Source organism: Carcharodon carcharias, chromosome 14 (genome assembly GCF_017639515.1).
Source record: "Carcharodon carcharias isolate sCarCar2 chromosome 14, sCarCar2.pri, whole genome shotgun sequence".
Taxonomy (NCBI): domain Eukaryota; kingdom Metazoa; phylum Chordata; class Chondrichthyes; order Lamniformes; family Lamnidae; genus Carcharodon; species Carcharodon carcharias.
In genome coordinates, this window is record NC_054480.1 from 39,612,618 (window position 1) to 39,626,785 (window position 14,168).

General features: G+C 43.1%; 1 protein-coding gene across 3 annotated transcripts in view; it reads left to right on the top strand.

Annotated features, from left to right (window-relative positions):
- LOC121287184 (collagen alpha-1(XIV) chain-like) overlaps positions 1–14,168 on the top strand; it is a 209,657-nt gene that overhangs the window by 181,975 nt on the left and 13,514 nt on the right. For all 3 annotated transcript variants that reach the window (XR_005945154.1, XM_041204812.1, XM_041204811.1), the window contains exons 40-43: positions 1,975–2,028; positions 5,016–5,069; positions 12,277–12,348; positions 13,506–13,541. Coding sequence is in view for 2 of the 3 variants with exons in the window: in XM_041204812.1 (XP_041060746.1) it covers positions 1,975–2,028; positions 5,016–5,069; positions 12,277–12,348; positions 13,506–13,541 (216 nt within the window). In the remaining variant the exon portion in view is untranslated. The remainder of the gene's footprint in view (positions 1–1,974; positions 2,029–5,015; positions 5,070–12,276; positions 12,349–13,505; positions 13,542–14,168) is intronic.

Consider the following 14,168-nt stretch of genomic DNA (forward strand, 5'->3'; position numbering starts at 1 on the left):
TTGCTGAGCAACTCTTGCATAAAGTCTTAGTTACCCATCATCCTGCCCTCATTGAGCTTCCCAGCGTCCCAATGCACTGAATTTAAAAATCTTTGTCCTCTTTTGCAAACTATTTCCATGGTCGCACACCAGTTTAGCTTTGTAACCTCCCCAGCCCTACGTCCCAGGTTTTACCGTATGGTCCTCATGCTCCAGCCTCTTTACTCCACCGCTTTGGTATTCTTTATGTCATGACAGAGCTTTCAACCATTTAGTTCCTATCCTCTGAAGTTCCCCCAATAAATTTTACCTTCTGCCATTTTGCCTAATTCTTTTACCCTTTGATGGCCTGTTTCTCTCCTGCATGAAGCACTTTGAAACATGATACAATGTTACAACATCGTCAAGGACTGTTGGACTACAAAGTTCCATTTTACGCTGCTGTCTGTGTGGCTTAGGTACTCACAGAGTGCTGTTACCGAGAGAGTTCCAGCATTTTCGCTCATGTCATTGAAGCAACAAAGACCTATTTTTAAGTCAGGACGATGTGACTTGAATGGGATCTTGCAGGTGATGGTGTATCCATGCACTTTCTTCCCTTGTCCCTCTGGATAGATTTGAGAGGTATTGGCGTGTTGCTGCGGTGCATGTTGTAGATGATGCATGCTGCTACTGTGTTGTGATAGATGGAGTAAATATTTAAGGTGTTGCATGAGGTGCAATCAAGCAGACAGCTTTGTCTCTGATGGCGTTGAGCTTCTCGAGTGTTCTTAGGGCTGAACTCATCCAGACAAGTAGGAAGTATTCCATTATATTCTTGATTTGCGCCTTGGAGATGGTGGAAAGGTTTTGAGGAGTCAGGAAGCAAGACACTCACTAGAGAATACCCGGTTTCTGACCTGCTTTTGTAACCACAGTATTTATATGGCTGGTCCAGTTATGTTTTTGGTTGATGGTGACTCCCAGGATTTTGATGGTGGAGGATTCAGTGATGATTATGCCATTGAAGGGAATGTAGTTAGACTCTCTCTTAATGATGATAGTTATTCCATGGCCCTTGCAAATCATGAATGTTATCTGCCACCTCATCCCAAGCCTGAATGTTGTCCAAGTCTTGTCACATATGAGCACAATTTCATAATCTGAGGAATTGCAAATGGAACTGAACACTATGCAGTCTGTAATTCAGCACTTTTGTCCATATTTGGACCAAGGCTGTAATGAGGTGTGGAACCGGGAAATACTGGCAGAACTCAAACTGGGCATTGTTTGGCAGTTTATTGGTAAGTGAGTGTCAGTTGGTATCATGTCAATGACACTATTCATCACTTTGCTGATAATTGAGAGAAAACTGATGGGGCAGTAATTGGCCAGATTGGATTTGTCCTGCTTTTGGTGGACAGGACATAACTGAACAATTTTCCACTCTATTAGGTTGACAGTAGCATTGTAGCTGTACTGTAACAGCTCGGCTAGAGACTCAGCTAGTTCTGGAGCATGAAACTGCAGGGCTACAGCCAGGATGCTTGAATTTTTGCAATATCTAGTGCATTCCACCATTTCTTGATATCACATGAAGTGAATCGAATTGGCTGAAAACTGGAATCTGTGATGGTACGTCCTCAAAAGAAGACCAAGATTAATCATCCATTCATGGAAAGAAAACTGTGCACTGGGGGGATCAGTGATGCAATATCACTGATTACATCTGATGCTAAAATGGTTCTATTTACTCTGATTACTCTGTTGGAAACAGGAATGGGTTTGGTTGTGATAAGTTGGTTAACTATCAATAGCCCTCTGGGTGGGATCATAGATGAAAACTGACCACTTGTGGGGTACCAGCATGAGGTCACCATCCCTGGAGTTATACCCCAGTGAAGAGTTGGTAAGGAGATAATTTGTGGGATTCACAAAAAACACAATAATTAGTTTGCACATTGAACAATATATGACTCTAAATTATCGAAGCTAAATTACTTTATTTCTCCGTAGGGTCTTCCAGGTCCTCAGGGTCCTCCAGGGAGAGAAGGCCTTCAGGGACCAAAGGTAAATTAAAATTGTGTAAAAGTAGGCAAACAGTAATGTGATGTAAATAGGCCTATGCCACTTACAGAAAGAGAAGAAACACATGCATTTAACTGATGCCTTTTACAAGGATGTTCCAAAGCATTTTATAGCTAATTACATACTTTTTAGGGAGTCACTTTTGTAACATAGGAAACACAGCAGCCAATTTGTGTACAGGTCTCACAAACAGTTTGTTAATGCCCAGATTAAGTGTTTTAATACTGTTGGTTGGAGGATAAATATTGATCATGGCATCAGTGAAAATCCACTGTTGTTTTCTAAAATAGTACCTTAGGATCTTTTGCATTTATTTGAGAGTACAGAAAAGGCCTTGGTTAAGAATTACATGAATTTACAGCACATTCAGCCCAAATGGTCTATGTAGCATTTAAGCTCCACACAAGCCTCCTCTCATCCTCTTAATCTAACCCTATCAGCAAACTCCTTCGTTCCTTTCTCCCTACTTACCGAGCTACCCCTTAAAATGCACCTAAGCTGTTTGCTTCAACAACCCCTTGTGACCCACATTCTCACTATTCTTTGGGTAAAGAAGTTTATCTTGAATTCCTTAATGGATTTATTGCTTATTTTCTTATATTTATAGCCCTTATGTTCTGGCCTTCCTGACAAGTGGAAACATCTTCTTTCTGTCTATGGAATTCTTTTTTATCCCTCAAATAATTAAGATGGTTTACACCACAACAGAGCCAGTACCAATGTCTTCATGGGACAATTTACTAATGCTGTTGGGGAATGTTTAAACTAACTTGGCAGATGGTTGGAACTAGGATGGAGCACTGGAAAGGAGAAACAAGGTTTACAAAGGATTGGGAGAGACAGATAACACTCAAGTAAGAAGTAGTAAAGTATTAGTGAGATTAGACTAGGGGGGAATGCAATATGGTCCAAATTAGGTTTACAATACACATTTGTAAACACACAAAGTGTGTAAATAAGGTTGGCGAGCTGCATGTACAGCATGGGAATATGAAGTCATGGTGATAACAGAAACCTGGTTCAAAAAAGGACAGGACTGGGCACTAAATATTCTGGAATGCAAGGGAATAAATGAGAGGAGAAGGGATGGCAGTACTGAATAAAGGAGAATATTAGCATGCTGAAGAGACAAAATGTCCTGGAGGGGTCAAGGACAAATCTATTTAGCTAGAGTTAAGGAACACTAGAGGTGATATTACACTATTGAGTGAATTCTATAGGACATCAACTAGTGGGTAAGAGATAAAGGAGCAAATTCACAGGGAAATTACTGAGAGGTGCAAAACTATGAAGTTGTGATAATGGGGATCTTTAATTCATACTCTCAACTGAATTAGTAGTAGTGTAAAGGGCAGAGAGGGTGAAGAGTTTCTGAAGTGTGTTCAGGAGAATTTTCTAGATCAGTATGTTTCTGGACCAAACAAGGAAGGGAGCATGTTTAGATTTAGTTCTAGGGAATGTGGTGGATCAAGTGTCAGTAGCAGAACATTTAGGGAAGGTTATTCATAATATCATTTGGTTAGCTATAGAAAAGAAATCTAGAATAGAAATACTGGGCAGAATTTTATGGCCCCATTTCGGCGGGGACAGGGCTATAAAATGCGGCAAGACATTATAAACCCCATTGATTTCAGCGGAAACGTAAAATCCCACTGCCATAAAATTCTGCCCACTAAATTGGATGGGTACAAAGTTGGCTGAGTGACAGGAAACAGAGCGTAGTGGAGAACGGTTGTTTTATGGCCTGGAGGAAGATAGGCAGCGGGATTCCCCAAGGTTCAGTTCTAGGACCACTGGGTTCCTTGATATTTGTTAATGTTTTAGAATTTGGCGTATAGGGCACAATTTCAAAATTTGTAGCTGACAGAAACTTGGAAGCATTATGAACTTGGAAGGATATTGATAGACTTCGAGAGGGCATTGACAGGCTGGTGGAATGGACAGATGTATGGCTGATGAAATTTAATGCAGAGAAGTATGAAGTGATACATTTTGGTAGTAAAAATGAGAGGCAATAAAAAATAAAGGGTACAACTCTAAAGGGGGTGCAGGAACACAGAAGTCGGGGGTCTATGTCCAAAAATCATTGAAGGTGGCAGTACAACTGAGAAAATGGTTAAGCAGCCATATGGGATCCTGGGCTTTATGAATAGAGAAAAATAAAGAAAATTATGATGAACCTTTTTAAAATTGGTTCGGCCTCAACTGGAGTGTTGTGGCTAATTCTAGTCATCACACTTCAGGTAGGATGTGAATATTTTAAATCAGGTGTAGGAAATATTTACAAGAATGGTTTCTGGCATGGGGGAGTTCAATTACGTGGGTAGACTGGAGAAATGGGGTTATCCTCCTTTGAGGAGAGCAACTTGAGAGATGATTTGATAGAGGTGTTCAAAATGATGAGGTGTCTGGACAGAGTAGATAGGGAGAAACTGTTCCCATTGATGGAAGAATTGAGAACAAGGGGACGTAGATTTATGGTGATTGGGAAAAGAACCAATGGAGACATGAGGAAAACCATTTTTATGCAGTGAGTGGTTAGGGTCTGGAATGCACAGCCTGAGAGCCTGGTGGAGGTGGATTCAATCATGGTTTTCAGAGGGAAATTGGATAAGCACCTGAAGAATAAACATTGGCAGGACTATGTGGAAAGGGTGGGTGAATGGGACACCCTAAGTTGCTCTTGCAGAGATCCAGCCCACTGGGCCGAATGGCCTCCATTAATGCTGTAGCCATTCTATGATCCCATGATTAGACCAGTAGATATAATCTTGGCTAGGAATGATTCAGGTCCATGATTTTCTCTATTTATTAAGTACTAGATACTGACTAAGATTGCTTTTCTTCCTGCAGCCTTCCTGCTCACTCTAGAATAAGGCACAGAATGGAATGGAGTCACAATCTTTCCTTGGGTATCCGCAATAAATATTTTCTGTGATATAGGTTATTAATTGATGCCAATATTTTAGGGTACAAGAGGACTGGAAGGTGCAATAGGACCCCCTGGACTTCCTGGGCCAAGAGTAAGTTTTATTTACAAAGGATTTGATTTAAACAATATATTTCACTAACTTTCTGAAGAAAAAATGTTCAGAATTTTTTTGACCAGTTATCTACAAAACATAAGTATTTCAGTTCACATTGAATCATTAAATCAGAGAATGGTCAAGTGCCCTTTTCCGATTAAATTAGAATTGAACACTTTATTAATGTTCCATCTAAGCTGCATGATGACATGGTCGTGCAACAACCCAGAAGTTCTCAGGCAGTCCAAACACAAGTTGGCCCCTTCAAGTCACTGGACTGGTGCAGCCGTGCGCCAGAGAAATAGAAGAAACATTGCTCATTAGTATTTTTTTATTCATTCATGGGATGCGGGTGTAAGGTCAACATCTATTGCCCATCCCTAACGTCTTTGAGGAAGTGCGAGTGAGCCACCTTCTGGTGTCTGGTGCCCTGGCAGTCATTATGATGCCCTTATCTGTGCCAGTCTGCTGTACCTTCAGCATGTGAGTCATCACAAGAGACTAGAGAGTGATTAGTGAATGACTAGGGCTATCCACTGACCACCTGGTTCATGAATCTGGATGCGCAATCCAGGCACATGTCGCACCATGGATATAAGGAAAGCCATGATGTCACACAAGATATCATTTAGCAGATCATTATGGTGCTAAACTCACACTTGCTCTGCCTGGACTGCTCTGGTGGAGCCCTGTAGAAATACTTATGATGATTTGTCATGATCTTCTGCATCCTGCACAACTTGAGGGCATAGCCCTTCCCAATATGTCAAGAACCTGACGAGGAGGAAGAGGAAGAAGAGGAGGACAGCCCAGCCTGCTCTGGCAGGGCTGTCAGTGATCAGCTCATCTGATTGCAGTACCAGTGAGCGTAACTCCAATTCCCCATTCAAAACAGTCGCGCAATCCTTCCCTTCTCTCATTCACATCATTCACTTAGCCACAATGCAAATGTAAAAGCCAACACAAAACAAAAATTTCAATTCAACTTTATCTAAATTTATCCAAATCATCCAATATTCCATACAAAAGTTAACTAATCACCCTCACGCATTCCCTTATTGCCTATCTTCTGAGTGCCTTTGCTTGACCTAGTGCTCCTACACAGGGAAACCCCAGTACATCGTACGCTCTATTTTATTTCGTAGAAGTGTACAGGCCCATTAAATCTTTTTGTGCAGCCACACAGTGCTACCTCTCTGGAGCTGACATTTGCGTGGCCTACCTGTGAACTAGATGGGTGTTTTACTTCTTGGAGGAAGCATTGGCCCAGTGGTTGAAACATAGCTGACAGAACTACCAGCATTCAGTGGGGAGACTGCAGATGGATTTTTAGGACAACCTCAAACAGCTGCCTGGCCCTAGAAGCCCCAGCTTCGGGCTGCATTGCTTTGACTGGGTGACAACAATCTGGGTTGGCTGGCTGACAGACAAATGCAAGGGCACTGGTGAAGTAGGAGGACAGATGATGGGCAGCAGGTTTGTGCTGTACGGGACCACTACCACTCTTCCAGGTGTCGACTAAGCAACCCTAGTAATCTGCTGGAGCACAGATTGCTGTCTGCTGGGAGACCCTGCAAGTCTCTGTGTATTGGTATCTGCAACCATCTGAGCATGCATGGCAGCAAACTGCACTTGCGTTGCAACAGGCTGAGCATGCATGACTGCAGTCTGAGCTTCCACCGCACTCAAAGGTTGTGTATCTTCTGCTTATGCTGCAATGGAAGCTGAGCCATCAGCTATCAGATGCTGCATCATGGTTGGATTTACAAGTGTTCTCATGGAGTTGACAGTACTTCCATGCTAGAAAGGATGGGCTGTAAGCTCTTCCTAGAGTCATGAGTAAGTTTTGTAATGGATTTCCCCACGCCCCTTGATCTGCCAATGCACCAAATATCTCTGCGCATATTCTTCAGCCTTTTTCTGGAGGTTGCCCCATCAAAGTCCTCATTGAAATCCTCTGCAGCAAGACATGTGTGTGATCTCACCCTACACTGAGCTGACACCTACACTATCCTTACCCCTGCCCATGCTCACATCATTCTCACCACGCGCAGATCCCACATTTCTCTTAATTTTTTATTCATTCATGGGATGTGGGCTTTGCTGGCTGGGCCAGCATTTATTGCCCATCCCTAGTTTCCTTTGAGAAGTTGGTGTGAGCTAACCACCCATAAACTATGCCCCCTTCTATTGAGTGACTCAATAGCAAGGCCTGGGGTAGGTGGGGTGCACAAGTTGCAAAACACCATGGCCTATGCCTTCGGTGGGGGGGGAGAGGGATGGTGGGGGGTGGGTGAGCTCAACTTGCAGATCTTGCTTCTTCCTTTACCGGTAGCATTGCCCCTCACTAAGTGGTCACCTCATACCTCAATGTCCTTGCACTCAAGCTTGCGGTGGGTGCTTCACTCCAGGACAAAGTTCCAGCACTTGAGATCCAATCGGTCTGGAGCAAGAGCCTGGGTCCTTGTGGCCAAGGTGCATTCTGAGTGACATAATCCATCCTTGATTACGCTCTCACCCTCCCGTGCAGGCGTTGGCCCACTAAAGGACTACAGGAGTTGCCCTCATATGATGGAATGGGCCAGAGAGGTCAGGAGGAGCAATGGTTGCAGCAACAGTGAAGCCCAGGGCAGCTGAAGTGTTAGACAGGGTAGAGAGGAAGTGTGTCTTTCCACCTTCACAGCCATCCTGAACTCCTCCTCAGCGATATTAATCTCCAAGCCCCCTGGTTCTAGGGGGAGTGAGTGAGTGTGAGAGCGAGTGTGTGAATGTGAGATTGAGTGAGTGTGAGAGTGTGTGTGGGTGTGTGAGTGATTGAGAGAGTCAGTGAGTGAGTGTGAGAGTGAATAAGTGTGATTGTGAGAGAGTGGGTGTAAGTTTGAATGAGAGTGATTGAGCATGTGTGAGAGTGAGTGTGTGTGATTGTGAGAGTATGAGTGAGAATGAGTGTGTGATTGTGAGAGTGTGAGCGAGTGAGAGAGGGAGAGAGATTGTGAGAGTATGAGTGAGTGAGAGTATGAGCGAGTGATTGTGTGCTTGCGAGAATATGAGTGAGAGTGAGAGAGAGATTGTGAGAGTATGAATGAGTGAGAGTGAGTGTGTGATTGTGAGCGTATGAGCGAGTGTGAGTGAGAGATTGTGAGAGTATGAGTGAGAGTGAGGTTGTCAGAGTATGAGAGAGAGAGTGTGTGAGTATGTGATTGAGTGAGAGTGTGAGAGATTGTGAAAGTATGAATGTGAGATTGTGAGAGTAGAGTGAGTGTGAGATTGTGAGAGTATGAGTGAGAGTGAGTGAGTGATTGTGAGTGTATGATTGAGTGAGAGATTGTGAGAGTTTGAGTGAGTGACAGTGGGAGAGAGATTGTGAGAGTATGAGTGAGAATGAGATTGTCAGAGTATGAGTGAGTGAGAGTGTGAGAGATTGTGAGAGTGAGAGATTGTGAGAGTGTGAGTGAGAGTGTGAGAGATTGTGAGAGTATGAGTGAGAGTGAGTGAGTGTGATTGTGAGAGTATGAGTGAGTGTATAAGTGATTGAGAGATTGTGAGAGTTTGAGTGAGGGTGGGAGAGAGATTGTGAGAGTATGACTGACAGTGAGATTGTCAGAGTATGAGTGAGTGAGAGTGAGTGTGTGATTGTGAGAGTATGAGTGAGTGTATAAGCGAGTGAGAGATTGTGAGAGTATGAGTGAGAGAGAGTGGGAGAGAGATTGTGAGAGATTGAGAGTATGAGTGAGAGAGAGAGATTGTGAGAGTATGAGTGAGAGAGAGTGAGTGAGAGTATGAGTGAGTGACTGTGATTGTGAGCGTATGAGCGAGTGAGAGAGAGATTGTGAGAGTATGAGTGAGAGTGAGATTGTCAGAATATGAGTGAGTGAGAGTGTGTGAGTGTGTGATTGTGAGAGTATGAGTGAGTGTGAGTGAAAGTGTGAGAGATTATGAGAGTATGAGTGAGTGTGAGATTGTGAGAGCATGTGAGTGAGTATGAGTGAATGAGTATGAATGAATGAGAGTGAGTGTGTGATTGTGAGAGTATGAGTGAGTGTGAGTGAGAGTGAGAGAGATTGTGAGAGTGATATTGGAGAGTGAGTGAGAGTGAGTGAGTGTGTGATTGTGAGCGTATTAGTGAGAGAGATTGTGAGAATATGTGTGAGTGTGACATTGTGAGAGTATGAGTAAGAGTGAGTGAGTGTGTGATTGTGAGCGTATGAGTGAGTGTGAGTGAGAGAGAGATTATGAGAGTATGGGTGAGTGTGAGATTGTGAGAGTATGAGTGAGTGAGAGCGAGTGAGAGTATGTTTGAACAAGTGTGAGTGTGACTGAGCGAGTGTGAGAGTGAGTGATTGAGCAAGTGTGAGAGTCAGTGAAAGTGATTGAGCGAGTGTGAGAGTGAGTGAGTGAAGGAGTGTGTGTGATTAACTGTGTGTGAGTGTGAGACAGAGTAAATGAATGACTGGTGTGCAAGTGAGTGTGATTGTGAGAGTCAGTGAGAGTCAGTGAGTATGATTGTGAGAGTGAGTATGATAGTGAGTGACTGTGCGAGTGAGTGTGTGATTGTGTGAGTGTGATTGTGAGAATGTGAGTGAGTGAGAGTGTGTGAGATTGAATGGGAGTGATTAAGCAAGTGTGAAAGTGAGTGTGAGAGAGTGAGTGAGTGAGATTGAATGAGAGTGAATGAGCAAATGTGAGAGTGAGTAAGTGAGGGAATGTGTGAGACTGATATTGAGTGAGTGACTGAGTGCAAGTGAGTGTGTGATTGTGAGTGTAAGAGTGAGAGAGTCAGTGAGTGAGAGTGAGTGTGCAATTGAGTGTGATTGTGAGTGAGTATGTGTATAATTGAATGACAGTGATTGAGCAAGTGTGAAAGTGAGTGTGAGAAAGTGTGTGAGTGTGAGTAAGTATGATTGTGAGTGAGAATGTGTGAGATTGTTTGAGAGTGATTGAGCAAGAGTGAGAGAGACTGAATGTGAGGGAGTGTGTGTGATTGAAAGTGTGTGAGTGTGAGACTGTGAGAGTAAGTGAGTGACTGTGTGTGGGTGAGTGATTGTGAGTGAGTGAGTGTAATTGTGACAGTGTGAGTGAGTGTGTTTGAATGAGAGTGTGTGAGATTTAATTGAGAGTGATTGAGCAAGTATGAAAGTGAGTGAGAGTGAGTGTGATTGTGAGAGTGTGAGTAAGTCTGATTGTGAGAGTGAGTGAGTGTGAGTGAGAGTGTGAGATTTAATGAGAGTGGTTGAGCAAGTGTGAGAGTGAGAGTGATTGTGCGAGTGAGTGAGGGAGTATGTGTGATTGACTGTGTGTGTGTGAGACTATGAGAGTGAGTGACTGTGTGCAAGTGAGTGTGTGATTGTGAGAGTCAGTGAGTGAGTGTGATTGTGAGTGAGTGAGAGTGTGTGAGATTGAATGAGAATGATTGAGCAAGTGTGAAAGTGAGTGTAAGTGAGTGATCGAGAGTGAGCGAGAGTGAGAGCATGTGAGTGAGAGTGTGAGATTGAATGAGAGCAATTGATCAAGTTTGAGAGTGTGTGTGTGTGTGAGTGAGGGAGTGTATGCAATTGACTGTGTGTGAGTGTGAGACTGTGAGTGAGTGACTGTGTGCGAGTGAATGTGTGATTGTGTGTGTAAGAGTCAGTGAGTGAGAGTGTGTGAGTGATTGTGAGTGTGAGAGTGAGTATAATTGTGAGAGTGTGAGTGAGTGTGATTGTGAGAGTGAGTGAGAGTGTGTGAGATTGAATGAGAGTGATTGAGCGAGTGTGAGTGAGGGAGTGTGTGTGTGATTGACTGTGTGAATGTAAGACTGAGAGTAAGTGAGTGAATATGTGAGAGTGAGTGTGTGATTGTGAGTGTGTGAATGAGTTTAAAAGTGAGTGAGAATCAATGTGGGTGTGCGAGTGAATGTGATTGTGAGTGAGATTGTGAGATTGAATGAGAGTGATTGAGAAAGTGTGAGAGTGAGTGAGTGTGAGTCTGAGAATAAGTGGGTGACTGTGTGTGTGAGTGAGTGATTATGTGTGAGGTTGAGAGAGAGAGAGAGAAAACCCTAAAACTGGGAGTGAGCCGGACACACACACACACACACACACACACACACACAGGCTGCTTGGTATGAACACACACTTCCTCACCCTCCTTCTCCTCCCTCCCCAAAAACCTACCCACACACCAAGCCATGAGAGATGGAAAAGCCAGGCTGAAAGATAACCTGCTTCCAACCCCCACTTTTATATGAATTCTGCCAAAGCCAGCTTGGAGTGTGCGCTACCAAATGTGAAGTCAAGATTTGAGTTAAACCCATTCAGCTCTGTCCTGATCATCTCCCTCTTCCCTGGTGATCAGGACTTGGGACCTGGTCTGTCTCTCTCTAGTTCTGCTTCTTACTGCTGCATGGTGTTTTTAATTATCATTTTTATTAATTACTCATTTTTTTAAGTTATCAGTTTATTGCTTTGATATTGATTTTTATTTTTTGCTCAGCAAATGGTTTATCTTTCCTTCACACTTTAACTTTTTTGTGAAATTCTTGTTTAATGTTGCGCCAAACCAAAAGTTTGCAAGCGGCTTGTCTCCCTATGCCCATTTTCAGGGGTAGCAAAATTTGACCCAACATGTCTTGTCATTATGTTACTGAGGCTTCAATTTTGTGCTTTTTTTATGGGTCTGAACACTAAGCTGTTGCAGTGGTTTGCAGTTTTTTGTGTTAACCTCTCCACATAGGAATACTAAGAGATTCTGGCAGGTTCTGTTTTCTTTTCATAGCATTTTCCAGTTAGTGCTACACTCGTCTTAAAGTTACTTTGGAATGATGCTGTGCTATTACAAGGGATGCCAGCTCTTAAGTGACAAAGTGACAGCTTGAGCATACTTTGTGAAGAGGCTGTGTATGTGTATTGTCAACAAGAGAAACATTTTACTTCTTTGGAAAGTAAATTATAAGCTATCTGAACTATTTATAAACCTTGGCCCTCAAATGCTGCTGTGGAATTCTAATGTATGAACTCTGAAAACATTCAGCTGGCAGTCTGATTCTCTGCTGTTTTATACAAAGCTTGTGCAGGATTAGCAAGCTTGATGGCCCCTAAAATGGCAGAGGGAAAAGTTTCAAACAAAGCATTAATATTGGAATGTTCATTTTCCATGATTGAATTTTAGAGTCTTTGTCTTTGGCTTCAGAACCATTATTGAATTAAAATCTGTTTTGGCTTCTTAGGGGCCAGCAGGTATCACAGGGCCAGCTGGCTATCCAGGGGAACGAGGCCCACCAGGCAAAGTAGGGCCATCTGTAAGTACCTTATAACTGTTTCACCAGCTTCCAGTGTGAAACAATTAATAAAAATGTAAACATAAGAACAAACATAAGAACTAGGAGCAGGAGTAGGCAAGTCAGCCCCTCGAGCCTGCCCCGCCAATCAACACGATCATGGCTGATCTCATTTCAGCCTCAACTCCAATTTCCCGCCCTCTCCCCATAACCTTTCAACCTGTTACTAATTAAAAATCTATCTCCTCCTTAAATTTATTCAGGGTCCCGGCATCCACTGCACTCTGAGGTATTGAATTCCACAGATTCACGACCCTTTGAGAAAAGTAATTCCTCCTCGTCTCTGATTTAAATTTACCACCACTTAGCCCAAAACTACGGCCTCTCGTACTAGAATGCCCCACAAAGGGAAACATCTGCTCCACATGCATTTTGTCTATCCCCTTTAGTGTATACTTATATACCTTATATATCTTATATACCTCAATTAGATCTCCTCTCATCCTTCTAAACTCTAGGGAGCATAGGCCTAAATTGCTCAATCTCTCCTCATTAGACAAGCCCCACATCTCTGGAATCAATCTAGTGAACCTTCTCTGAACTGTCTCCATTGCAACTACATCCTTCCTCAAGTAAGGGGACCAAAACTGTGCACAGTACTCCAGCTGCAGTCTCACCAATGCCTTGTACAGTTGCAACAACACTTCCCTATTTTTATACTCTATTCCTTCAGCAATAAATGCCAAAATTCCATTTGCTTTCCTTATTATCTGCGTACCTGCATACTAGCTTTCAGCGATTCATGCATGAGGACACCCAGATCCGTCTGCACTGAAGCATTCTGAAATTTCTCTCCATTTAAATAATAAGTCGCCTTTTTATTCTTCTGACCAAAATGGATAACCTCACACTTATCCATGTTAAACTCCACCTGCTAAATATTGGCCTGTTCACCTAACCTGCCCATATCCATTTGTAAATTTCTTATTTCTTCATTGCAACTTACTTTCCCACCTATTTTGCTCCAGAAAACCCATGCTCCGGAATTCTGGTTTAAAATTTTCCAGTCAGCTCTGAAATTAAATCACATTTATTATATTCATCTTTGCTGTCAGTATAAATAAACATGAAGTTTGTGTGGTTTGAATTGCTTATTTACATTTTTAATGATTTCACAGGGTCTCCCTGGTGCAAAAGGAGAAAAAGGCGAGAAGGTGAAATTTCTTTTTTATTTGTTTCTCGTTTGCCAGAATTTTAGAATGGTGGGGTTTCCCACCCTAGCACCCAAACCCAAAGAGTCGGTGGGATGCTGCCCTGCAAACATCCAACAACTCATCGACATGTTTGCCCTGCAAACATCCAACAACTCAACAACACCCATCTAGGACACTCCACCCCTGCCTGTCCCTCCGTCCCCACCCCATCTTCCAATCCCAGCTCTGGCCGTGTATTTACTTTACCCCCTGAACTTCCCCTCTCCGACACTGAATGTTCAGTGCTCAGCAAAGGACTTAGTTTCATACCCTTAAGCCCTCATCTCAATGAATTTTGGGCTCGTCATGATGCTGAACTCTTCTTCCGCCATCTTCGTCTCCGGGCTTACTTCTTTGGGTAGGAGTCCTTTCCCCATTCAACTGATCCTTTTACCCACCTCCAATATTCTCCTTCCACCTGGACCCCTCCCTTTGGATTCTTACCTTCTTTTGATCTTTTCATTGAGAACTGTCGGCGTGACATTAGTCGTCTCAATTTCTCTGCTCCTCTCACCCATTCTAATCTGTCTCTCTCTGAACTTACTGCACTCCATTCTCTCAGGTCCAACCCCAACATTGTCATCAAAC